Genomic DNA, 27,819 nt, shown 5'->3' on the forward strand with positions numbered 1-27,819 from the left:
ACAGAACTTTGAGTTTTATACCACCCACCTTCAAAGGAACATTGACATTTATAAAGTCACTACACAACAATGAGATTAAGGCAATTTATTTAACATTGCACAGGTGCTAGAATTTCAGATCTCATTTAAAAAAAAAATCTTGGTTTTCCATAAAAAATGAAGCAAACACGGTTGAAGGTAATGTCATGTACCTGAGTGAGGTTATAAAATTACCTTATGCAAATCTGGTTCCTATAGCAGTTCTTAACTTGTACAGACAAGTGCTTACTATGTGTCTGTATAGCCCAGGCTAGTCTTGAGCTCATTCTGTAGACCAGGGCTGATCATGATGCACTTGTGGCAATTCCACCACCTCAGCATCTGGAGGAACACTGGGATTCCAAGTGTGTGCCACCACACCCAACTCTGAAGCAAGCCTCTAAAGAATTACGTAGGTAAATTTTTTAAAAAAATATTTATTATGTGTACAGCGTTCTGCCTGCATGGATGCCTGCAGGCCAGATGAGGGCATCAGACCTTATTATAGATCCTTATGAGCCACCATGTGGGTGCTGGGAATTGAACTCAGGACCTCTGGAAGAGCAGACTGTGTTCTTAACCTCTGAGTCATCTCTTCAGCCCTATGTAGGTAAATTTAACACTACTAATAAAAACTCAAAATTACTACGTTTATGGCAATCTTAATTTTTAAAATCATAAATTTAAGAAAATGTTATTTATTTACAGACAGCTATATCAGCTTTACATCTCTCTGTGGTCTCGCGGCTGGGGATGGAACCTGGGACCTTGGCTGAGCTGCACTCCATTGCCAAGTCACAAGTAAAAGTCTCCTCACAGGCTGGAGACATGGCTCAGTGGTTAAGAGCATCAACTACTCTCCCAGGTCCTGAGTTCAATTCCCAGCAACCACATGGTGAATCACAACCATCTGTAATGGGGTCAGATGCCCTCTTCTGGTGTGTCTGAAGGGAGCAATGGTGTACTCATGTACATAAAATAAATAAATCTTTAAAAAAAAAGTCTCATCATGTATCTCCAGGGATCTTCTGGCTCATACTCAAGGGAAGGAAGCTGGAAGACTAGAAGCTGCAACCTCTCTTCCTATATCTGAACAAAATACCCTTCTTTACTGAAATACTGCTACTTCCTCTGTTCTTCCTATAAGAACATGGGAGTGGACACAGCTTTTCTTCTGACCTTTAATGGTGAATGGTAGATTTGTACTTTGAGGTAGAAGGGCCTCTTGTCTCTGCTGGTGGTGACTACTAGGGAAAGTACTGGAAAATAAGTTTTTTCCTTAAGTATCACAAGGCGCTTTCACTTCCCAGACAAGGAAAGGGTTCATTAATGCAGAACTCTTCCAAGTTAATCAAGCACACTGCAGAAGCCAGGCCTTGCACAGGGTGTTTCTGTAGATTAATAATCAGGAAGCAGTGCCCAGTGTCCAGGCAAAGCCAGAGGCCATTAACCTTGCCTAAGGATCAAGGGGCACTGGAGAACAGGCCTGCTCAGAGAGTAAGGCTCAAACTGAGAACGGAAGGAAACAGAAACATGGTTTCTTTCTTTCTTTTTTTTTTTGGTTTTCGGAGACAGGGTTTCTCTGTGTAGTCCTGGCTGTCCTGGAACTCACTCTGTAGACCAGGCTGGCCTTGAACTTGGAAATCCACCTGCCTCTGCCTCCCAAGTGCTGGGATTAAAGGCGAGCGCCACCACCGCCCGGCTAGAAACATGGTTTCATTTTCCTTTAGTACAAAGTGAAAAATGAATATTTGCTGAGACCATCCTGGAACAATCTAATTTATTCTTTATTGCAGTGTTGAAAAAGAAAAGCATTAAGTACAGGTAGAAAATCTTCTCTTCTCACTCTGTGGCCTTGGCTACACTGGAATTTGCTATGAAAACCAGGCTTGCGAAATCATAGACATCTACCTGCCTCTGCTTCCTGTGTACTGGGATTAAAGGTGTGTGCCACCGTATCTAGTTTAAAAATATCCTTATCTCTATCTATTTAAAAATTCTCAACTTTAATTGTTCAAAAATACTTCTGGCTGAAATAAATATTAAAATTTCCAAGAGTATTACATTCTAACATCTACCACCAAAAACCTGAAACTTGCATACTGAACAATCCCATTCTCCTGAAGAGACAGTAGGAGTACCTAATGCCTATTGTGCACTCTATGTCCTATATAGTTTAAGAGAATGAACATGCCTTTGAGAACATCCTCCACTACTCCTGGCAGCCAAAAGTGCATTAGCCTAACCCATCAAGGTCTTCAGTGGGAACACAGAGCTCAGAACAGACAATGCAGCTTGAGTGATGGGATCAGGGCAGAGACCGGCAGGGTAGAATGTTAACATTTGTTAAAGCCCTGATACACACTTCTAAGTATTTCGATTGCCTAAGCCCAACCTCTAATATTCATGCACATATTCTGTGGGTTCGGGAGGACCATGGCATGGAAAGGTCAACCCAAAGTGGGGGCTGCAAATGGGAGGGGTAAGATGGGGCTCTTCCAACACTCGGGAGCCTTACTGCTTGCTCAGGGTTGTGGGTAGAGAAGGGTCCTGCAATCTTTGAGTACCTTAAAGGACAAGGGTCTTAACTGCTGTTGTAGTCTTGGCTATGGATACATCCTCTTCTGCCAATGGCAATTGGGAATAAGATGAAGAAAGAAAGAAAACTGAAATGGAGAGAAACTAATAATCCAGAGGTACACTGGAAAATAAAGACAGGAAATGTCCTAAAAGACAACTAAGACACATTTACATTCATAAATCCAAGCGGAAATCTTTATAAAAACTAGGAGTCTTTAATCTCATTAAATATAAGCTGTGTCAATGGGATAGGTAGTCATAACCTAGAGAATATAGCAAAGCTTCAACATCTATGTGCTGCTTTTCACAAACATCAACTGTACCCCAACTAAGCATAACAAGGAAGGGAGCGGTGGGTGGGAAAGGAAAGGAGGACAGCAAAGAAATGGCGTGGGAAAGACAAGGGGCAAAAGCATTGCCAGGGTCACTGCCGACAGAAACAGCAGAGAAAGACACGTTCCTAGCTTTGGAACAAGACAACACATAACACGGGATTCAGGTGTGTGATGGTCACACACTGTGGAGTGTCCACTGACAGGGTGGATAAGCTGCCTGGAAGAGTCAACACGCAGAGGACTTACTTTCATCACTGGCAAAGAAGTTTCACAGTATAAAACATAGTCTAATCTTAAAATGCTGCACTTTTTCCTTCAGCAAAATCCCAGATGAAGTGCTGAGTGCTGAGAGGTACAGGCGAGCACCTGAAGATTCTCTGTGTGGCCTGGTGTTAGCTCTTATGGCTGCAAGCTCATTTCCAGAGGGCGGGGGGAGGTGTTGAGGATGCCCAGACCTGTGGCCTGACTGCCTCACACCGGACAGTGAGAAGCAGGACCTGACACTTGTTAGCTAACAGAGGAAAGTCCATAAAACTACCAAGAGGTTTATTTGTGCAGCATGAAGAAACAAGGCCTTTTAAAAGGGAACTTTTCAAAGAGGACATGTGGTTTTCCAAGTGCAGAGGGTGAGGGGTGGCTAAGTTGCTTCCACAGACACTGTGCCCAGAGAGAGCTGGGAAATCTAACTGTGACACCAATATACAAGTGTCACTCAAAGCCTATATGGATGGGTCTTACCAACTGAATACATTACAGTTCATTCAGGCACATTTAGCATTGAAAAAATTTCAATGAAACAGCCAAGATTAGGTATGTTCCATGTTTGCAGTGAAAGTAACAACATTTCACGTAGCCTTCTCAGCTCTTTAGAGCTTGGAAGGTTCCAGGTACTAGGTTACACACAAAAGCCTGGCACAGCAGGGGGAAGCTGCCAGGGTAAGAAACTACCTGCTTAAGTCAGAAGAGTGTGATGATTTATTTCCAAGTCTGCATAGTGGTATTAAATTATATCCACTACCCTTGGTCATCTGTTGACATACAGGGGTAGAAAGAAAAGTAGGTTTAAGTGATACTTTTTTCCTTGGTAATCTAACAGACAGAGGCTATCTGATCAGGTGAGGGATGCCATCTGCCTGCCTGGCATCTGGTGTCCAGATAAGTTGTTAGGGTGGATGTAAAGAGAAAACAATGCCAAGCGTATAAAGCCAACACCAACAGAGAGAAGCACATACCAGGCTGAATGGAGGTGGGGTTAGCTGAACGTGGGAAGAGCAGACAGGCTTTAAAAGGAGGACTTTACCTCACCACAAAGTTCCGCCTGGATGGCTTTACCTGTGTCTCCAGACAAGGCGGCCGTGCTTTTGCTTCTGGCCAGGAACGAATGTGTGGGCGTCAGAAGTCTGCTAACAACGCTGCTCTCCCAGGGGCTGAGCTGCAGGCGGCGAGCTAAATGTCACCATATAAGCAAGATGTTAGGGACATTCTTTACTGGGCCAAGGGGGTGCTGATCATCATCATACCTAATACCTCCACAGTCTGGACAGACCTTGGAGACAGCTCAGGCTCTCCAGAGAAGACATGTGGCCATGAGTCAGGGCAACAGGATCCCCACTCAAGGGAGAAGCTATTCCACAAACACTGCCTCTCCTTGAGCTATGCTTATGGAAGGCTCTAAAGGGGCAGCTCCAATGGATTTTTTCTGGTCTGCTCTTGTTGAGCAAACAACAGGTCTTGAAATGGAAATACCACTTCAATTACAGATCTGCTATTATCGGTAACACCTCTCTGATGGCCATCTCTGACAGAAGGCTTCCTGTATGTCTTCAATAACCATCCTCATTGGGGCTGACAGATGAAAACTAGATTAACATAAAGTACTGCAAGAACTCTGTTAAACTCATGGATCTCCACGAATGGTTTAGGGTAACTGGAGGAAGAGCTACAATAAATCGAAAGAAGACTCATGCACAGGTCTCTACGGGGTTCTTTTGAGCTTTTCACTCAGGAAGCTAGGCTCTTTCAGGTCCCTGTTTGGCACAATATAAAACTTTCAGCTGAAGATCAAGGCTAAAGCTGAAGGAAGACAAAAGTAAGCAGAAATGCCCAAGTGCAATGTAACTATAAACCTCAAGTTTATTAGTGATGGCTGAAGATCTGAAAACAAACTTCACACAATGACATGTGGGTCCCAAACTCCTGGGATTTGGCAGGACCGTGATTAGAAAATGGACGCCAATTAGGACTTTGTTTGCATTGTGAGCAGCTAGCGATGGCACACTAAAACATAGACGGTAAGTGAAGAGGCTTGCACCAATGTGCCACTGTCACACACAGATCACATGCCACCTACAAAGTACTCCCATGTCACTCATCAAAGCCTTTTAAAACTATGTAAACATGACCGCTCCTCCTCTGCTCTGCACTCCTCGGGTGTAGCTGACCCTATACACAACAATCATCTGAGAGGAACATAACTTTTAGAATCTTGAAATCTGGTTTAGTTTATAAAAACCATATACTGCTAGACATTGTTACACTGAAAATAGTTGCCTCCATGCAGGGAGAACCAATTTCCAGGAAGCCCTCTAATAACCTGACTTTATTTTAAAAGTGATCATTTTGATCAACACTTTAGTTAATTTAAGAATTGGTGAATTTTCCATTAGATATTCTGTTTATTAAGGAGATGATGATGATGATTATTAACATGACAAGGTTGCACACACTGTGGGTGGCCTCAAACTCATGGTGATCCTGCCTCTGTCACACAAGTGCTGAGATTACAGGTTATATAGGCTTGAACTACTGTCTTTAGCTTCCAAGGCTAAATCTTTCCCAGCATGAAGACTTACTGAAAGTACTAAGGCAGCAGTGAAGGCTAGCAGACGGCAGCATGAGCAGGTGCTACCTGCACGGACAATACAGCACAGCTTAATCAGAACATACAGTATGTTCAAACCAGCAAGGGAGGGAAAATAAAGAAAGCAAGGCTTCCTTCTGAGATAAGCCCCGTGGTGACAGGGGCTCAGAACTGCAGAGATAAGATAGCACTGACAATCTGTGTAACAAAGACCTGGCTGTCCTGAACTCATTCTGTAGACCAGGCTGGCCTGGAACTCAGAGACCCATCTGCCTACCTCTGCCTCCCAAATGTTGGGAATAAAGGTGTGTGTGCTACCACACCTGGCCTTAACTGCCCCCTACCCCCAGCCACCCTACGCCCCTTAAGGAGTTCACCTCCTGCAAGTTTTCAGGGCATCAGCTAGAGAAGCTGCTTCACATGCAGATTGTTATAAATTCCAGATGTTTCCACTTCAACCACATTCATGACTGACATGCAAGTGGGGGATGGATGGACAGACTGAGCATCTGTAACATTTTAGTTCAAGCTTGTAGAGAATGTCCCTTTTCCTCGTTTAATGTAGAAGTTCTTGATCTGGAGAGTTTTGAAACGCGGAGGGAGGAGATAGCTTGGTGGAACTGGCTGGTATCAGTCCTATTTATGCACTGACATGAAATGCTGACCATAGTGAGGAGAGACAGACCTCTCAGATCAGTGTAGGCAACCTCAAAAGATGCAATCCTTGCTCATGGCTAGCCATCGCCATTGTGGTCCTCGCCTGAATGATCTGGGCTACATCAGTGCTTTGTAAATCACATTACCACATTCCACCGATGAGCACAAAGTCAACTGCTGAGCACAAAGGTTTCAGGGTCATGGGTGCCAGGCAGAACTTAGATGTTGCTAGATCCTGACTGTCGGCATTAGAAGAATTCCTGAGTGCTACCTGAAACCACCCATAGATGTGGCAATTAATTCAAAGTATAGCAAGAATGAAAATGGATAATTTTAGGCTAAAATGTGATTCTGGACAGAATTCAGCTGAGATCTATCACTATGTCCTAAGATATAGATTCAAGGTGAGAGTGTATGGACTCATTTCTGTTTATTTATTTTAGAGGCAAGGGCTCACTACATAGGCCAGGGGGCCCTTGATCCTCCTGCCTCAGTCTCCTAGGTGATGGGACTAGGCATTTGCCACCATGCCTGGGTTGTCTAGACTAACTTTAAGCTAAGTAGACAATCTCATGCTCCTTCTTTTAAAGTTCCATTGTCCCTTCTTGAGAAAAATCTGGTTAAGTAGGTGGCTTTAAAGATGAGAATATGTGCTGGAGAGATGGCTCAGTGGTTAAGAGCACTGACTGCTCTTCCAGAGGTACTGAGTTCAATTCCCAGCAATCACATGGTGGCTCACAACCATCTGTAATGGGCTCTGATGCCCTCTTCTGGTGTGTCTGAAAACAGTGGACAGCGTACTCACATACATAAAACATATAAATCCTTAAAAAAAATGAGGATAAGGATCTTTAATGTAAATTTCCAAATTGCAATAGTATCTACTGTAGCACTTATAGGAACAATCAATGAGAAATTATGTGCTTCCAGGTAATTTTATTAGTCTATGTGACACAATTCAGGTGTAAAAATAACAGTATTTTCCCCCTCTGTGTACCTATTTTGTAGATATGTGACACACACACATGTGTGCATGTGTTTGTGTATGTATGTAGGCATAGGTACATGTTTATATATGTGTGCATGTGGAGGTCACAGGTCAACATCCTCATCAATTGTGGTTCATCTTAATGATCTGTCTTATTTACTTATGTGTATATGTGTAGGTCTGTGAATGAATGCTGTGTGTGCGTGTGTGTGTGCATGTGTGTGTGTGTGTACTTCCAGGCTAGAGGAGGGTGTCACACCCCCTGGAGCTGAAACTACAGGCAATATTAAGCCGTTTGACATGAGTGCTGGGAAGAGGACTCATGTGCTCGAGAAGAGAACAAGCGCTCTGAACTGCTGAGCACCCCCGTCTCCCCTTATTTCTTGAGATGTGGTCTTTCATCAGAACGTAGAACTCACTGACGAAGCCAGACAGGTTCAGGGAGCCCTAAGGATCTTCATGTCTCTGACTCTCCAGTGATAGCATTACGGGTGAGTGGTGTCATGCCTGGCTTTCTTTTTTAAATTTTTAACTTATTTATTTTTAATGGTTTGTTTGTTTCTTTATTTAGTTTGAGACAGGGTCTCACTATATAGCTCTGGCTGTTCTAGGACTCACTCTGTAGACCAGGCTGTCCTTGAAGTCACAGTTATCTATCCGCCTCTGTCTCCTAAGTGCTGGGATTAAAGGTGTGCATCCCCGTGCCTGTCCATGCCTGAATCTTTTTAGGTAGGCTCTAACCCAGGTCCTCATGCCTGTGTGGGACTCACAAAGCTATCTCCCGATCACAAATGTTTTGAAGAAGGTGGGTCACAGTGGTAGTTGTGGCAGGCTCCCTTTGCAGTGTCTGGGGAAGCACACTGGGGGAGGTGGCTATTTATTAAACAACCTGACAATATTCCAGTACATTCGGTAACCAGTAGAGCTGCTCAGATGCATTCGAGCCCTGACTTTTAGAGCTTCAAACTCATATCAGCTTTGAGGTACCACTGCCACAGGCGGGAGAAAGCTCATTTGTCTATAAAAGCTTCTAGTTTATTTTGATAAGAACTCTTCCTACTGAGACAATAAGGCATAACTAGCATTCAAAAATAGCTGGCAGGAGAGTCCTCTTACTGAAGATTTTGCTTAACCAAAACAAATGAGCAAACAAAGCCTTCTGTAGCACCAGAGCCCCTTCCAGGCTAGACGGTGTTAGACCAGCGCCTTGGTCATGGCTCCTTTGACAGGGGCAGGAATGTGGAACTAACCTCAGGGCCCTCCCTCTTATGCTATCAGTTTAGTTTAGTTATTAGTTTAAGTCTGTGAAGACACGGACTTAGTAGATTCCTTAGTCCTGTGTCTTGGTGCAAGGGGCAGTTTCCTGGCCCCAGCTGCTGAGATTCTATTGTCTTCTAGCTCCTAACTCCACTTCTAATTCAGCCAGCGACTGCATAGCTCACTGAGGCAGTGCACGCAGTAACCTCAGCACTGACGGGCAGAAGGACTGACAGAAGTTCAAGGCCAGCTTGGTCTACATACTGAATTCCAGATGAGTCAGGGTTACATAGTGATTCCCTGTCCCGAGACAGAACAAGAACAAAGACAGCACATGTGGAGGCCATGCAGGCGGGAAGTGCAGGTGCCACAGATCCGCCGCTGCGGGAAGACTGCTAATAGAGCTTCCAGTTCATTACCCTGCAGGACGTTACCAGTTAGATTCTCAACCTCTGAGGGGTTGACTGAATCACCCCAAATAGAATAGATGGGCTACCCAATGGATATTAGTCCCCAGACCACATTACCCTAAGAAAATCCAATCAGATACATCATACAAAGGGTTTAAATGTAATTTTATTTCTAACTGACAATGAATTCAGCAAGTTCAATCATCAGAGACTGGTAAGGGTATCAGCTGGTTTACAGCCCATCTCCTAATCCTCATCTTTACCTGGGACTGTCGTAGGCAGAAAAGCATTATAACTTAACTCAGAACATTCTAAGTCCTTAACTATGGTTTGTCTCAGACCTGGGTTCTCAGAGTATGACATTAAAGTTCTAGGTAAGTGAGCGCTTTAAAGGAAAAGGAAGGGAACAGTCAACTGTAGGAACAACACCCACAGCAGATCTATATCTTATGTTCAGTGAGGGAAGGAACATGAAACACAAGTTTACCCCTCCCTGAATGTACTCCATATAGTCTGCAATAAAGCATACTTATGGAGGAAAACGTAATAAATTAACATGAAAAAAACCTCTAAAACTTGATGACATTCTAATATCAATGCTTTAGGCAAATTTAGTTTAAAAAAGGAACAGTTTGGGTAAGAAGACAAGAATAGAAACTGTTCAAACATTTACCACTTTATAGAATAATACCAACATTCACATAATATATTACAATTGAACCGCAATATAAAATACAAGATAATAAACTGACACACAGGGAACATGCATACATTATATTCTTATTACAGATTAAGACATGATACTTTCTAATTTCATAAAAACATACTTGAGGTCACCATAACTTGTAAGTTTTAAAAAGTGTGTGCTTTGCATTACATAATTCTTTGGTTTTATTTAAAATCATCGTAGTTATTAAAACAAGTAGCTTTTCTGAAAAGCTTGATTGTTTCACCCATGATATAAAACAAAACTTCCATTTTATGAATAACTAAATATTCATGTACTGTAATCCATAGGATGCATAAACTCAAAACTCCATGAAGACTTTAGCTGGAGGACATGGCAATGACTGTCTTAAAATGAGGCCGAGCACCCAAGACTGAAATGAACAGACACCAAGCAAACAATCACACACATCAGAAACGCCATGTGAGATGTCTGACCAAATGAGAAACAAGGAGGTGAAATGAAACTGCCATCATGAGTCAGTTAAGGTTCTCTTTGGAAAGCTGGCACCCAGCACTCCCAGCATACGGATGATTAAGGGACAGGACTGTCCAGAGCAAGATTGTGTGCATTCTGGTGGGTAAGGGGTGACTTCGTCTGCCAAGCGGCTGAGGAAAGCACCGTTTGCTACATGCACCAGTCAGCCACCTTCTAACCCGAGAAACACTCTCATCCCAGGGCAGTGATGCTCGGCCGCTTACGCTTTTTTACTCTCAAGTTTTTTTCTTCCTATTTAAGAAATGCAGGGAAAGCAACTTCAGATGCTATTTCCATCTGTACACATCCAGGAAAGAAAACATTAGGTAAGCAACAGAACAGGCTTTGTTTTCCTTTTGACTGTACCTCTATCTGGAGAGTTTAGCAAAGTTGCAGATGAGGACGAGAGCCGCTTGCTAATGACAGGATCAACATGTTTCGAAAGATTCATGGTGGACACTGACCGCCTGTCTGGATCTAAAACAAGAGGAGAGAGTGCTAATTGACGGCCAGCAAGCAGGATCGTATTTCCTAGTTGAGCGGTGGGACAAGCAGCAGGACTGGAGGCCAATGGCATTTCTAGATCTTCCACAACAGCACAGTTCTCTGAGTGGACACACTAGAGGAACTTAAAGGCTAGAAACAAGTAGTGTTTTTCTTAAGAAATAATATAAACGTTTAGTTCACCAGCTTAAACCCAAGCATGTTATTATGATACAAGTAGATGAAGACAAACCCAGGAGTGGAGGAAGGCTACTAAGCCGATGCAGACCCACTGTGAAGCAAAGAGAGGCTGGGGACAATGGATGTGGTACTGAGAACCTGCACACCCGGAGTGTGTGTGTGTGCGTGTGTGTGCGTATGTAGCACGCCTGGGGGTGAAGTGTCCACCTGAGGTGTGTGTATGCATGTGAAGTGCACATCTGGTTCTGCTGCAGACTCTCTTGCTTCTACAGACATTTCACTTGCAGCACTGACGTCCACTATAGGATGATCTGATTGACATGTAAGGCCATGAAGGCTGGGGCCTGCCTGTATCCAGCTACTAGGAAGCTAAGCCAGAACTATAAATTTGAGGCCTGGGGATTTTTGCAAGCCCCTTATCTTGTTTTTATTTTTTATTTTTATTATTTATTTATTTATTTATTTACATCTCTGACTTACAATTCAAGGGGTTGCAGGTGACCCTCACCGGTCACTCTGTTTCCGTATCTTTCCTGGGGATTGGACCCATTGTTAGGTTAGGTAAGGGCTTTACAACTGAGCTGCATCTGAGCACCGTTCCTGCTGGTCTGAATAGCCTTGGCAGTAAGAATTTTTGATGAATTTTGCCCTGTAGTATAGCCATTTTGACTATTATCTACAACCTGCTGGTAATAAGTCTCATTAATAAGAAGTGGATCTTCAACTGGGAACTACTTTTATAGCTAACATCTAATTATGTTTTAAAAGAGAAAAATAAATCACCAAGTGTGATTCCTGTGCCTTCCATTTACATTTATCTGGTGGGGTTTGGGCAATGAGAAAAAAAATAGAAGTCCAGAGGGGAAATAGTTCCAGGAGCACCCCGATGCTGAATGTGGGTGTGCGCACATGGTTCTACGGCGACACACTCCCTGACATTGCTTACATGCTAAAATTTAGCTGGGAAAGCCGTGTCTACATTAAGCCTATCCCCAGGTATTTCTCAATGGGTTACTAAAAGCACTTAGATCTATTTCTTAGTGAGCAAGCCAAAGATGAGCTAGACAGTCATGCACCAAAGTATCGTGAATGGAAAAGTCCACAGTTCTGTGACAGGTGGTGGAGCCATGGAACCAGGTCAGGGTGTGTGGTACCATCAGTCAACTTTCATCCAGTTTTTCTCACTGAACAGGAAACAATTTCACAAAAGGACTGGCGGGTTTACTAATAAAATTGTTACCATGGTAATACTAGCTGATGTACCAGCAAGGCAGACAAGACACTCACTTTAATGGGGACCGTTTCTAGGCTGGGAAGACTTAGGGTGATAGGCAGGGTTAGTACAGGGATGCTGTGAAGGAAGGGAAGGTGCCAGTGAGCAGAATGGACGGCTCGCTCAGCCCTGCAGCAGATCATCTCCTAGTCTTTGACCAATTGGACCAATTCCCACTGTTTCTCACACAAATGTCTCTTTTCTTTTAGTGGACTAGTAGTTTGTTCCAATCTAGTCACTGGACTTTATCTAACAGCTCATAAATGCATCACTGCCCATACCATTCCGAATAGCAAAGTACAAGGCAAGAATTAAAGCTAAGCAAATTTTTTCTTGAAGATGTTTGACACTGTACGACAGAGAATTTCTGTCATGAAGACAGACAGCGTGAAGCTCAGTAAAAGAAAACATGGTTATAAAAGCACTTACCATGACCACTTTTCTCCAGAATAGTCATGAAAACTATTCCTGATGAAATATATCCTATCTTTATGATGGCAGATTTGGTGTGTGCCAAATCACAGGTGGGAAAGGGCCACAGAGGGAAATGTGCTTCTGTGTTTGGCTCAGTGTCACAGGGAAATAAGTTGTGGTTATTATACTTGCTAAACTTAAAAAAAAATAAGAGGGAAAGTGTTGTAAAAAACATTAATGAGAGGCTGGACAGATGGCTCAGTGGTTAGGAGCACTGGCTGCTCTCCCAGAGTTCTGAGTTTAATTCCCAGCAACCACATGGTTGTTCACAAGCATCTATGTGATCTAATGCTCTCTTCTGGAATACAGCATACACGCAGATAGAGGATTCATATACATAAAATTAAAATAAATCAGAAAATATTAAAGAAAATAATGGGAAAACACAGCAAACATGCAAAGAAAAATTCAACTGGATATAAGCCGATTCCGAGTGGTACTGAAGGCCATGGGGGCTGTTAACCTGGACACACTCTGTAGGCGATTCTTAGCTAAAAGACGCTTAAACGGTTTTACTAAAAATTAAAGAGAAAGCAAACGTGCCATGTGTGGTCATTTCAACACCTTCAAGTCACCTGACCTTGAAACACTTTAGAAACACTGTGCTCGGTGCAGATCCTGGTCTGTGCAACACACAGCAGCACGCGGTGACTAGGCTGGTGGTGGTTCAGCGATCCATGAACGGGTCCTATGTCTGGGGGTGCTAGCTACAAAGCAGGCAGTCAGCAATAACAAGGATGTCTGTACCAGATTTTCTAGTAGCCCCTAAAGCTATGACATAGTGGTCCACGCCTGCTAAACCAAGGAGAATGATGACTAAAACTGTGACGTGGTGGTCCACACCTGCTAAACCAAGGAGAATGATGACTCAGCAAAACCACCTGAGGACAGAATGTTGAGACACAAGTTTTCAAAAAAAAGAAAGAAAGAAAGAAAGAAAGAAAGAAAGAAAGGAAGGAAGGAAGGAAGGAAGGAAGGAAGGAAGGAAGAAAGAAAGAAAGAAAGGAAAAGAACTGGCATACTGTACAAGCACTGAGGTATACTGAATTTACTGTACAAAGACAAGCCTTCTGCTGATGTCATATTTCAAGATAGTTTCATGTCCATTCAAGGAAAGAGAAGTGGTCTGGATGTTTACCACTGTTTCTAGTCTGAGATATTAGCATGTGTTCCTACGAGACATCAGCCCTGTACAGGTTAGGTCAGTGCACATGCGCTTAGGGGACAGACTCTGACCCAGGTGTACTGCTGAGATCCTTCCAGAGCAGAAAGTGACCTGGGATGATGTATTCCAAAGCCATGCAAACCTTATGCAAGCAGATCCTTAAAACAGTTGAGGCTTTCAGTTTCGAGGTTTCTGTCTAGGGAGAGGAGCTCATGCCCAGACAAAGAGAAGACCTTGGGTCTGACCTCCGTCACCCTCTTGTCCTCAATAGTGGAAGCATCATTTAATTATAGTTTAATGACTTCAGAGGGATTTTTTTGTTTTGCAACCAGAGATTTAGGGGGGAAAAATAAAAAATCAAAAACCAAAAATCAAATATACTCTTACTGTCCAGAAAAATCTCCAACCAAAAGTCAAAGAAGGGGCTTGAAAGTGGCGTCTGTATTTACCTCCACTGTGGATGCTCGGGCTTCCATGGAGAGGGCTTCCCCATGACCACCGGTTATACTTCTGCTTTGGCTTCTGGCTCCTTTCCATCGTCCGACGGACGACAGCTTCATGGCGTTCCTTATGTGGGACAGAAGAGCCAGCAGTTAGGTTTAGCTGTTTGAAGGTTCTGCAACTTAAGCCGGATAGAGTAGTCTACCTAATTTCCTGCCCTACTATATTGGTGTTATAATCTATCTCCTAACTTCTGCACTGTAAGATGGGAATAGTAACAATCTTGGGTCGTTTCTGCAACCATTAGTTCCCAGTTCAAAAGTCCTTGTGTGGGCTGCAGAGATGGCTCAGTGGTTAAGAGCACTGACTGCTCGGCCAGAGGTCCTGAGTTCAAATCCCAGCAACTACATGGTGGCTCACAACCACCAGTAATGTGATCCGATGCACTCTTCTAGTGTGTGTCTGAAGATAGCTGCAGTGTGTACTTATATAAAAAAAAATAAATTAAGCCAACACTAGTAGTCTTCACTTAAGCTGAGGCTCAGCATGTGTAGTTACACATCATGTGTCTCGATAACCTCAAACTTGGGATCCCCCGCTTCTGTTTCCTGATGGCAAGAACAGTATAACCTTACTATTGAGAATAACTGCCCCTCTCGTATTTTCTAAAACCTTATATAACACTTAAGGGTTGAGTGTGAATGAAGTACATATGTGGAAATATTTACTTACATGGAAGGTAATATGGCAAGACCCTATGGAAGCCCACTGGGTGACTTTAGCACTTCAGTATGGCCAAATAAAGCAATAATGAGTGTTAGGTTTCCACGTGAGACATGAGAACTCAATGTTCCAGCAGCAACACTAACGACCAGTCGACTTCCATCTCCCTCAGCCTGTGCTCCCCAACACCTGCAGCTGTGTGCACCCGGCAGGATGGAACAGGGGAGTCCTCCCCGCACCTTGTCCTCCTCCAGCCTCTGCCTCCGCTTCTCCTCCACTGCAGCCCTCCTCCGCTCCTCCTTCAGCCGCTGGTCCTCTAGCTTCTTCTTCCGTGCCTCCAGGTGTCTCTCATAGTGCTGCCGGGCTCGCTCTTCTCGCTCTAGCCAGACAGTTTCTCGTGCAGCTTTGGGGGAGAACAGGGAGATCCAACACAGGGCTGCTTAGGACTTGAATGGCTGGAGCTGGCGAGTGTCCCACACTGAACCCAGCTCTGCGAGTGTGTGCGATCTGGCATGGCCTTTGTTTTTCTCACTATGCCAAGGAGGTTGCCCTGGATTCTGCTCTTTAGGAACAGAATTTTTAGCTCTCTGGGGCACAGACTGCATGCCCTTAAGCTCTAGGATCAGCAGTTCCATTTCCATAATCTCTTTTTAAAAAGTGGTACCCCGGACTGGTGACATGGCTCAGTGTGTAAAACCACTTGCCAATGCAAGCATCAGTTCCTTTCCAAGCACCCAACCTGGGGAGGCAGCGACAGGCAGAACCCTGAACTAACTGCCACCTAGCTTAATTGGCCAGATCATAATGAGAGCCATGTCTCAAAACCACAGTAGACACCTGACATACTACTCTGGTTTCTACATGCATTTGCATATGTGCATGTACACCTGCATGTACAACATGCACCTCCAAACATATCCACATATACATACAAATACACATAAAGAACCAAGAACAATTGCTCAATGCTGAAAGACCTTTTTTCTCCTTTATATGTTCCTTTCCCATTTCAGGAGGCAAACTTACCCTCAGAACTACTTTCTTTAATATATAAAGTTTCCTCCAACCATGATAATTAAAAATCCATGTATTATTAACACTGTATGTGAGAATGTCCAAAATTTGGTCCTCAACAGTCATTTAAATTCATAAAGACGCACCTATGTATGAGAAGAATATGTCCAGACAAAGCACAAAACACTGCGAATGTTAACCTTCCCTCCTTTCACGTTAACTCATGCCTAGTTCATAGGTTCTTAAAAAGAGAAATGGACGCTGCCCCCTAAGCCTCAGTAACATGGACACGAGCGAGTCAGTCTCATCTAGAACCAGGATGTTTTCATAGTCCAGTAATGGTGACAGTATGCTGGTGCTACATAACAGGGAAATGTGCTATCAAACTGGATTCTACTTACAAACACACAGGGCCTGTTTGTCAAGAGAATTTAGAATGAAAATAGGTACTGTGGTAGACACACAAGCTGCACAGGAATTTGAGCCTACCCATACCCTGGCACTGACCAGCTATGGGCCAGTGAACAAGCAATGCTGTGTGTGGCTCTCTTCTTGACATCACTACAGAGAGCACTGACTTCCAGTCAGGACTGTTGGTGAGCTCATGGTAACACCTACAACACTTGGAACCATGCCATTCTCTTCTGTGGGGGCAACAGACGGAAATAATGGGCCGTGTGTTAATCCTGGTAACTCCTGTTCTACTGCCACAGACAGCAGTCAGCTAATGATAACTCAGAGTGCTCTCATTCACAGGCTGGGGGGACACCCCACCTATACCCAGCACGGTCCATGCCGTCCTGATCCTTCTGAGCAGGCTTATGTCTGTACAGGTGGAGGACATATTTCACTGCTGCAACAGAATGAAGAACACTTAGATGCCATCGACTTCTGAAAAATGGACCATTTTGTCCCCCTTTTTGTTTGGTTTTTGTGCTAGGTCTAATCCCAGCACAACTTTATACTCTGCCATTAGGCTATAAATCCAGTACCAATTTCAAAGTAAGACACAGAAGCATTCCTAGCAACACTGAGTACCAGAATAGACAATAATACCACAGAGTCTAAGTGGGACAGTGGGAAGAACATTTGAGTTTGGGTCTTATTTTTACTATTAATACTTTGTAATCTTGGAGAAATTAGCTACTTTCTAAGCTAGAGAAAACGTATAGAATACTCTCTAAGATATATGTATTGTGTGTATTTATGTGTTTTGAGACAGCATCTTGCTATGCATTTCAGACTAGATTGGGAATCACTATGTAATGCAGGCTGGCCTTTGCTCCCCAGTGCTGGATTTACAGGCAACCATCATCATACCTTGCCTGGCTTTGACTTTGAATGTTGAGCTTTTAGCCAGAAAAATTTAACCTTATGTCTGGGGATATAGCTCAGTGGTAGAACTCTTACTTATTCTTTTTTGTTACTGAGAACACAATGAATACATGTAAGAAATAATTGTTTCAAGGAGATGTGGCTTAATTTAGCTCAGTGATTCTAAGAAGGGAAAAGAGAGAAGGAAAAAGTAAGATACTCTAGAGATGGAGAGTGAAGTTACTTTACAGGACTCAGAGCACTCATGTAGAAAATACTTATTTCATTTAATGGAGTTGGAGTTGAGAGTTTGAGTATGAGGCCCTAGATTCAGATCCTAGAACATATGCACAAACACGCAAGCACGAGCGCTCACGTACACACACATACACACACACACACACACACACACACACACACACACACACACACACGAAATCAAGGAAAGAAGGAAACCTTGGCAACAACTGTAAATGTTGCACAAGTTAATGACTTCTGAAAATACAGCTGCTAGGAGTTATAGGGAAGCACAGGGAGTGTCCAGGTATTCCCCACTACGAAATAGCATTTATTTACACCAAACTTCAGACCACACCCCACTCCCTTCCTATAAAAGGAAAACAAAGGAGATGGAGTTTTAAGAATCTGGGCATGCTAATGCTGTCTGTAACCCCAGTCCCTGGGAGGCTGAGCAAGTGTATCATGAGTTCAAGACCACCCTGCTCTATACACTGAGACCCTGTTTCAACCCCTACCATATTCCCCACCCTTTCTCCCAAACCGTAGAAGGAATAAAATCAATCCTACAGTAAGACCAAGTTTGTTTGTTCTGATTACCAAATGCCTAGGTATGCTGTTTAAAAGTCTCAGAGAGCAGCGTTCCGTTTCCACCGACATGCTCACCTAGCATTGAAGCCCTGGAGCTGATCTCCACCGTAGAAAGGAAGAAGCAACCAGAGCCACAAGAATAATGAATAGACCCCATGTCATGTTTTGAAATGAAAATAAAAATGCAGCACGCAGAAATATTACCATTATACAAAGCAGGCTTGTAAATGAAATGAGAAACAAGACCCAGATAGGTATGATGTTCCCAAGAACAAATGGTGCAAAAGAACTAGAGTGGGGATTTTAATTCAGCTGACTCCAAAGCTTGGCTCTGCCCACGGTCTCTCTATCCTAAAGCAGAGCCCACTCAGGGTTGTCTTTTCTCATATCAGACTCCTGGGAGCAGCTAGCAAAGTCTGAAAGCGCAGGCTCCTCCTCCTCCATGGCCCCCTTCAGATGCTTGACCCTGTGACCATCACTCTTTACAAACAGCCTCCAGCTGAGCGGTGCCTCCTCTAACCCTCTGCTGTCATCTCTCTCTCTTACGCTCTGTCTGCATCGGACTCTGTCTAGTCGCTTATATCTTCACACCTACTCTATTGGCTTTTCCCAAGCAGCTTTATCACTACACACCTAGAAAACCCCAGCTCCTTTAGGGATGCTACAATATTGCCTTCTGCCTGGTGGTCTCCTGGCACTCAAGCTGCTTCCTGTCAAAGCTTTTGAGGAGTAGAAAGCTCCACTCAGAGGGCCACCACTGTTGGTGCCCAAGGTGTTACCTCTGGTCTTGCCTGTGTTTAGTGGATTTGTTAAAACACACCATGGGTCCATTCATAACATGGGAGTGGGTGGAGAATGAAGAGGGAGGGAGAGGAGGAGAGCTAAGGAATAAAAGACTGTCAAGCAAGACTTTCATTGTTTTGATGAATGTAATGTGAGGCTTTCCCATATTACATTTTATTTTACTTTATTTTAGTTGAGACAAAATTACACTCTGTAGCTTAAGCAGGCCTGGAAGTCACTATGTGGCCCAAGCTGGTTTTGAGCTCTGGGTCGTCCTTCTGTGTCAGGGTCGCAGGTGCTATGATAACACTGTCTTTCCCTTTGACTGGTAAGAGCGTGTAGAGCTTTCTGGCCTGGCCTGCAGGACACCCACACTGTCTTCTGGCTAAGAGGCCTTCCCACTTTGCCCATTTCCCATGCTTGAAGGCTAATGGAGCTGGGGTGCTGGCATGGAGGCTTACATACACAGGATCCCTGTAGCACCCCCTTTTGTGTGGGGAGAAGGTCTTGAAATAAGAAAGCAAGAACTTTGAAGAGAGGAAATTCCCAGAATTCTAATCTGAATTTAGCCACTGCTAAAGCAATGGCGTCTGGCTTGACGAGTGGACTCTTCACAGCTGTCTCACTGAGACCTGCCTAGAAGCACAGAACCCCATCTCACATCTGCTATTTCTCAGCTCAGAACCATCAGGGCTGGAGTTCCAGGCACCTAGTCACCTGACTGGCCATGCTCCTGTATTATTACAGTCACCTGGAAAGAGGTTCAGCTCATACTTCATGCTGAGCCTAGTCATGTACAGGCCTGAGAGACAGGGAAGTGAGGTAACCTGCTCTACGTCTCAGGACATGTGAGTGGTGGAGCTGGAGTTTAGACTCCCGATTGTCTGACTCTGGAAGCACAAAGAGCCATTCTGTTAAAATGTCTGGGCTGGAACCCCTCCCAGTGACTAATGTTCATCCTCGACATGGGGAGAGATAGGGAAGGTCCCCATTATTCAGTGTCACTCTTAGACTTTATCATGCCCACAGGATTCTTACTGTTCAGGGTTAAGATCTTTATTTTCAAACTTAAGGGCAAAGTAAATTTAGAAGTAAAAAGATAATGAGTTTGTCACATTATTCATCTGATCCTAAGACTATTCAGACTCTGCTTACCTAAACCATCCACAAACAAGCACCCAGTCTTCCAACTGGCTGACTCACGACACAGCTGCTCTGGAATGAGCCCACAGGAGGCATCTAGATCCAGAGCTGCCTCTTCCCTAAGAGGAGTCACAGACCTGCTAGGTTTGCACACTTGCAGTCTGGATGAAAGGCTACTCGGAGGATTGCTTTCTGGACTCTGACACACTCCTCTCCTCCTTTCCCTTTCTGCCCTTTGTCTCTCTTTTTTGGGTGACTAAAGTTTCCAAACTTTTCCTCAAAAGAAAACTGCTCAACAAATGTTAAGTATGAAATCAGAAGGGGCTTCACACACAACGTTAGCTGGGGTCGCACCATCGTTGGTTGGCTGTTAATACTGATTTGAGATAACATCCTATACCAGGTTGAAGTGATGCTCTCAATTAGACTAATACTGCTGTCCCTGAATTGATAACACATTAAAATCAGAATGGGATAAAAAGGCAAAGTAATAAAGCTATGGCTGGAAGGGCAGAGTCTGATAGAGTTAAACTGAAATTTGTTCCAAGGCCAAAGCCATTTCTATATTATTGTGTTATTTTGAAAACATATTCTGATAGATCTCTAGAACAGCTTTAAACTTAGCTATGAAAGCTAACACAAGCCAGGCAGTGGTGGTGTACGCCTTTAATCCCAGCACTTGGGAGGCAGAGGCAGGCGGATTTCTGAGTTCGAGGCCAGCCTGGTCTACAGAGTGAGTTCCAGGACAGCCAGGGGCCAGGGCTACACAGAGAAACCCTGTCTCGAAAAACCAAAAAAAAAAGCTAACACAAGCTAAAGATTTAGAAGCTCAACAAGATCTGTATCAATGATTGACACACACACACTGTAATAATCTTTCATCATTAAAGTTTTAAATTACATTATTTATTCTGTTTTCTCTGTTCATATATGTGTGAGTATGTATGGGCACATTCGTCCCACAGCCACACATGGAGTCAGGTTTGGTGTCAGGTGCCTTTACACACTAAGCTGTCTACATCCCTCTCCCATGGTTTTATAGAACCCAGAAAAGCCTACATAGCCCTAACTGGGACTAGAAATACAGTCACAAATATTTTGGTCTCAGAGGGCTAGGGGTGCAGCTCAGTGCTAGACTGTTTACCTACAGCATGAGTGACACTGTAGAAACCACGAACAACAACAAACACAACAGAACACACACATACACATGCATGCACAACACAAGATTTGGAAAAAGATTAAATAAGTAGGTGTTTACTAAAAGTATGCTAAAACATTTGAAAAATTAAACCTAATACTTTAAATTATTTTCTATATTCTTAAATCTATATTATTTCCAAAAAAGAAACTTTGTATCTCCCGAAATATGGAGGATTAGCTTTTTATTGTTGTTAACTATTCCTTAAATATTCTCTTGAACTTTGTCAAAATATTGCAGGTGTATTAACACACATGGAAGTCAATGAGATTCAAAGTACAGTTGTTCTCCAGACTATCTGTCTTGTTCATCTGAGCCTCTGGTTAAGCTTGAAGAACTTAGCCCCCATGAGCCAGAACTACAGTTGAATCAGGTACTGCATGATGATCAGCAATGACACTGACTTGCGATACCTCCTATGTTTACCTGAATTAAAATGCACAGATTTACTTGATTTAACTTTCAACAAACAATTAATTGTTGGGCATTTACTATGCACATGGCTTCTAGGTTTTTCTGTGGGCTTTAGAAATTGAAAAAGGTACAAACCCCTTTCCTTTGTGGAACGTGTATCGTAGTGCAGCCTGACGTAACAGCAGATAAATTAGGTATGTACCTGTTTACATGTTGGCAGAACTAGAGAGAAAGGAGGAGTTCTAAAGAGAAAGCCGCTAATCTGAGTAAGGTAGTCAGGAAATACCCCACTAAAAAGGCAGTATTTCAGTAAAAACTGAACAGAGACATGAGCTATACAGGTTGTAGTCCACGTGAAGACAACAGTAACTAGTACGGTTACGACTCAAGGATGTGTCTGGTGAGTTTAAGGACAGGAGGCAAACCACAGGATTCTGGCTTCTTCTGGGTGAGACAGAAAGCCACCAAGAGGTCTGAAGCAGAGGTGTGACATGGTAGCCATATTCTAACTGGGTGGTCTTGACCAGAACAAAGTGGCAATGAGAGGAAGTGAGGGCCTGGCATCAAGCAAGAGAGCCTGCTGGCTTGAAACAGAAGTAGGAAGAACATTCCAGGTAGGGCATTTACTGACATGTTACCAAGATGAGTCAGTTTTGGAGACAGATGACAATGTATCTGTACAGAAGCTAAGTTTACAACTGAGTGTCATGTCTCTCATCTGTACTCCTGGCATTCAGAGGGCTAACACAGGAGAAGGGCTATGGGTTCGAGGCCAGTCTAAGCTACAGAGAAGAGACCTACGTCAAAAACCCTAAAGAGAAGGAAGTTCTGTCTCAGATAGTAGGGAGCCACCTGCTGCCTTATGACTAGCTGGAGAAATGAGAACTGTGCACAGCATCGAAGAGAGCTGGGCGCATCCAAACAAATGATCAGGACAAAGAAAAGAAAATTCCCTGAGTTAAAAAACAAAACAAAACAACAACAACACACCTGAAATTAAAGCTTGGAAGTCAGTCAACAAGAGAGACGCAGCAAACTGGAGGCAGTTTCAAGGAACAGCCTGAATTGATCTGGGTGGAGTGAGTGATACAGGAGACCACTTATAAAGCTTTTAAGATGGAAACAAAAGCTTTCAGTGAGCATATGCCCTGTGTCCAACCAATCCACAGAACAGTCTCATACAGGAAGAACTATGTTGGATTTATATGCAGAACTAAAGGATGCTACAGGAAGAACATCCACATGATACACAATCTGACCACTAAAGCACAACTCAGACACTTAACATAGAAAATAATTGACCCTGCCTATTTGCTCACCAGCACAAGCACACCATGCCGCCAGATGAAATGTTAATTTCCACCTACATTCAACAGAAGATAATCACAAACACTGGCCATTAATTTTTTGAAGTTTTCTAATAATTGAAACATTTCCACACGCGTAGCACAACAAAGTCTGAAAGCATAGTAGCAGCTGACACTACCAACCGTTTCTTGTTCTTATATTGTTCATATTTCAAAGGTTTCCTATTCATTAAAACCTTTTTTTTTCTTAAATACTCCAGTGCTGGCCACCTTTCTAACCAACATTATGTATGGAGCAGCGTCCACAGGAGGAGGTCAAGGACCTAAGGCCACAGCTAGCCTGCTTTCCAGGAACCGCCTGTCTGCAGGAAGCCTGGCTGAAGCTGGGAGCATTGGGTCTAGGAAGAAACACCAGGCTCAGAAAACAGTAGAGCTTAATTATTTCCCATCCAGTTAGTGAAAATGTGTTTAAAAACATCTCAGCCACACCAGGTATGGTGTGCCATGCCTGAAATCCCAGCACTAAAGAGTCTACCCTGAGTATAATAAGATCCTATGTCAGTAAAAGCAAAATCAAACAAAAATGGCTGAGGAGATGGCTCAGTGGATGAAGTGGTCTCTCACAGGCCTTAAGACCTAAACTTGATTCTCAAAATCTACATAACGGTAGAAACAGTGAACCAACTCCATAAAGTTGTTCTCTGACCTCCAAACACACACTATGGCATGGGGACCCACATATATAAATCACACACACACACACACACACCAAACATATACACAGAGAAAAAAATTAAGTAAAAAAATGAACAAAAGTAAAGAGCACAGCAACAAACAAAATGACATCCTGCTAATGAAATGAAGTCATCTTGCTACTGTAGCAAGGAAGAGAAACAGGCCTGTGCTAAAAAATGTCACCAGGCCACTAGTGCCAGACATTTGGGTTCTTGATCAGGAACAGTAAAAGGAATAGGGTAGAGAGGCTGGGTTCTCCCACAAATGAACTAACTCTTGTAGACTGTGCAAGCTCAGCAAAGCATAGGCCACGTCCCGCAGAGATCGCAGGCCCACTCTTAGTTACAAAACATCTACATATATCCAGTAACCATTTTTTTTCTTAACTTCTATTTTTGACAATTTCAAATAGAGAGCATTTCAGTTACTCTCACCCTCACTCTTATTTCTCACACCACTGTTGTTGAACTGAAACCATAAGATCGTGCAATATACAAGTTCAGTTCTGAAGAAACCAACAAAGACAGCGATTAAGGGAGAGTTGGCACTGGCATCCCTAGCCAAGATCTAGAACAGGGAAACCACTCGACACTTCCTGGTAAGCCAGTCTTGTGACTCAGCTTGCCAGGTGGCTTCAGCCCACACCGGAGCTGCTGACCTTTCACAAGGGCCTCTGGTGACAAGGCGAGAAGCAGGGACCTTGGCATCAGGCCTCTGCCTTTCCTGTCTGTAAAGTCAACAGCAGGAAGTGCGGCAGCCTCATGCCTCTGTGCTTAAAAGCAGGCATCACGTTCACTGTCCTGTACTCTTTCTTCTTTCCTGTTGTAGACTGCAGTTGATTGTCACTTAGTGCTAGCCGTTTGCTTGGATCACACACATGGCTGTTTCACCAACCACCAGCCAAATCACAAACACACGGATGTTACAGGGATGATAAGTGTCTCTGTCCTAGAGCAGAAAAATTAGCCTTTCGACAAGGCGGTCCCTGAATGACCAGACATATGCGTTCAGGGCTTGGACTACCTAGCTGTTTTTCTCGTTCCTCACGGCGTTCTCTGGCCAGACGCTGCCGGTCATCAACCCGTAGCACAGGTGGGGGATCTGAAATGAGACAGGATGCAGGAGAAGAGTTAATTTAAGAAAGGCATATATTGGTATGTATCCTTTTAAAATATCTGATGAATGAGATGCTGAAGCAATGGCTCAATGGTTAAGAACAATTATTTATTCTTGCAGAGGCCCCAAGATTGGCCTCAGCCAATCATGGGGTGTGTATGTGTGTTTCACAACTGCCTACAGTCAAGCTGTAGGTATCCTACAAGTTCTTCTAGAGCCTGTGGGCACTTGCACACACGTGTACACGCACACACACATACACACACACACACTTTTAACAATTTTATTGAGATATTAATATTCTTATGAAATCAATATGTGTTTGCACTCTTTGGTATGGTTTGCTATGACTTTTCTGAGAGCATTAGAGAACAGGCTGAGTACAGCTCAGTGGCAGTGCTTGGTTAGCATGTGTGAGCCATTGGTTTTGATTCCCTGTACCATCAGAAAAAACAAACGATAAAAATAACAAGTCAAGTAAAGTCGTAGTTCTTCTGAAGCCTTTTCATATGTTCATTAAATAACATGTTTCTGTTACTAAGCTATCAATTTCTGTTATTCTTACTTGTCATATCTGAGCTGCTCACACTGGCTGTCGCTGTCATATGGGGTCATGTAGCTGAAGGTGTGCATCATGAAAAACTGGACAATAGGGCAAGGTTTCTGGAGTCATGACAACCAAAAATTCAAAATCAAACATGTAAATGAACCATGGAGTTCTGGGTCCTGCATGCCCGTGCTGAACCATGGAGCTCTGGGTCCTGCATGCCCGTACTGAACCATGGAGCTCTGGGTCCTGCATGCCCGTGCTGTGCATCATCTGCTTCCACTGCAGCCGTGGTTTGGAACACTCTATGTGGCTTAACTGAGCATACTATCACGCCATACCCAACAGCAAGGAACATTGCCCAGAATGTCTCAGCTCAGAATTGGGACTTCTGTATGTTACAAATTGCAGCGTCTATATTGTACATAAAGTTTCTGTTTGAGCCAAAATTTAATAGTTAATTATGGAAAACAGACTTAGTACTTTCTTCCTCAGGAAGTACCAAATTAATATGTCTTTGGAGTGGATTTTTGTTAGAATGTGTGTGTGTGTGTGTGTATGTGAGTGTGCATGTGAGTGTGTTTATGTGTGTGCTTACCATGGCACATGAGTGAAGTCCAGAGGACAATGCCAGCTGTCTATTACTCTCCACATTATTTTCTTGCCTCTCACTGAATCACCCTCCAAACACACTAAAATCAATAAAATCTAAACAACATTTGATAAAAGAGAATTTCTACTTTAGCTAATGGCACATTGCTTGCCTAGCATAAAGCAAGGCCTTGGGCTTGATCTCCAGCACAACTAAAAACAACAAAATAAACAAAAGCAGGGCTGGTGAGATGGCTCAGCGGTTAAGAGCACTGACTGCTCTTCTAGAGGTCATGAGTTCAAATCCCAGCAACCACATGGTGGCTCACGACCATCTACAATGAGATCGATGCCCTCATATGGGTGTCTGAAGACAGCTACAGTGTACTTACATATAATAAATAAATAAATCTTTAAAAAAAAATAAACAAAAGCAAAGGAATGGTTCCTTTCATAGGTTAGCATACTACCTGCATGGCACCCTTTCCAGTCCCAGGCACTAGAAAACCTCCAATAAGTACTAGCTGTTGTGAGAAGGTAGGAAGAGGGCTGACAGGGTAGCTGAGGGGAGATCTCAGCCTGCTCATTAAAACATGGCTGAGATTGCTCAACAACATTACCCATTGCTGTCTAGAGGAGAAGCCAGATGCTTTGTTTATGACGAAAAGACAAAACTAAGAATAATGGAGAATGTTCTGTGAGACGAGGCCTAGGCACTTCTGTCCTCATTCCCACTGATTCACTGAAACCGAGTGCCCAGGTTCAACAACGGATGAAGCAGGCTTCCGAGATCCCATGTACCACCAAGCATCCCCATCAGCACTGCCACCAGCACCCTCACCAGCATCCCCACCAGCACCCCCACCAGCACCCTCACCAGCACCCTCACCAGCATCCCCACCAGCATCCCCACCAGCATCCTCACCAGCACCCTCACCAGCATCCCCACCAGCACCCTCACCAGCATCCCCACCAGTACCCCCACCATCATCCCCAGCAGCATCCCCAGCAGCACCCTCACCAGCATCCCCACCAGCACCCCCACCATCATCCCCAGCAGCATCCCCAGCAGCATCCCCAGCAGCACCCTCACCAGCACCCTCACCAGCATCCCCACCAGCATTGCCAGCTTCATGCTCATCTCACCCTGGAGCCACCTGCTGGATGCTGGGAAAGGAGGCGGCACTGCCTGTCCAGATGTGTGTATTATGTTTGCAGACAGTTTCTTTGTGTCACTGAATGGAACTGATCAGGAATCATAAGCAGTGATTACATAAAATTACTTGTAGGTGGGTTATGATCACTGCAGGGACCTGAACAAAGGCTGTGTGGGTGTCTCTAAAGATCTGAGTGGGTTTTCAGAAGTCACAAGAGATATACAATAATGCTGGGCATACAAGCTCAAAAAACCGTTATAACCTGGCTTCAAACACAGCACTTTTTAGATGTTGTTTGATGGTAAGTAAATGTGTTCACAAACATTGTCTCAGTGATTATCTCAGTGATCATCAAATGACTCCATAAAGCTTACATTTCCATTTCTATTTAGGAGAGAGACAACTGGGGCTGGAGAGATGACCCAACATTTAAAAACAGTAGTTGCTCTTCCAGAGGTTCTGAGTTCAATTCCCAGCACATGGTGGCTCACAACCATCTGTAATCAGATCCGATGCCCTCTTCTGAGAGAGAAAGAGAGAGAGAAGGAGAGAGAGAGAGAGGCAGAGAGAGAGAGACAGAGAGAGAGAGAGAGAGAGAGA

General features: G+C 43.7%; 1 protein-coding gene across 1 annotated transcript in view; it reads right to left on the reverse strand.

Annotated features, from left to right (window-relative positions):
* The window catches only part of Map7 (microtubule associated protein 7), a 130,699-nt gene that overhangs the window by 19,588 nt on the left and 83,292 nt on the right, over window positions 1–27,819 (reverse strand). The window contains exons 3-7 of the mRNA XM_028782603.1: window positions 24,832–24,909; window positions 15,309–15,472; window positions 14,355–14,472; window positions 10,676–10,786; window positions 4,266–4,379 (exon numbers count right to left, since the gene is read on the reverse strand). Coding sequence (XP_028638436.1) covers window positions 4,266–4,379; window positions 10,676–10,786; window positions 14,355–14,472; window positions 15,309–15,472; window positions 24,832–24,909 — 585 coding nt within the window. The remainder of the gene's footprint in view (window positions 1–4,265; window positions 4,380–10,675; window positions 10,787–14,354; window positions 14,473–15,308; window positions 15,473–24,831; window positions 24,910–27,819) is intronic.

Source organism: Grammomys surdaster, unplaced genomic scaffold, assembly GCF_004785775.1.
Source record: "Grammomys surdaster isolate TR1022 unplaced genomic scaffold, NIH_TR_1.0 806, whole genome shotgun sequence".
NCBI classification, from domain to species: domain Eukaryota; kingdom Metazoa; phylum Chordata; class Mammalia; order Rodentia; family Muridae; genus Grammomys; species Grammomys surdaster.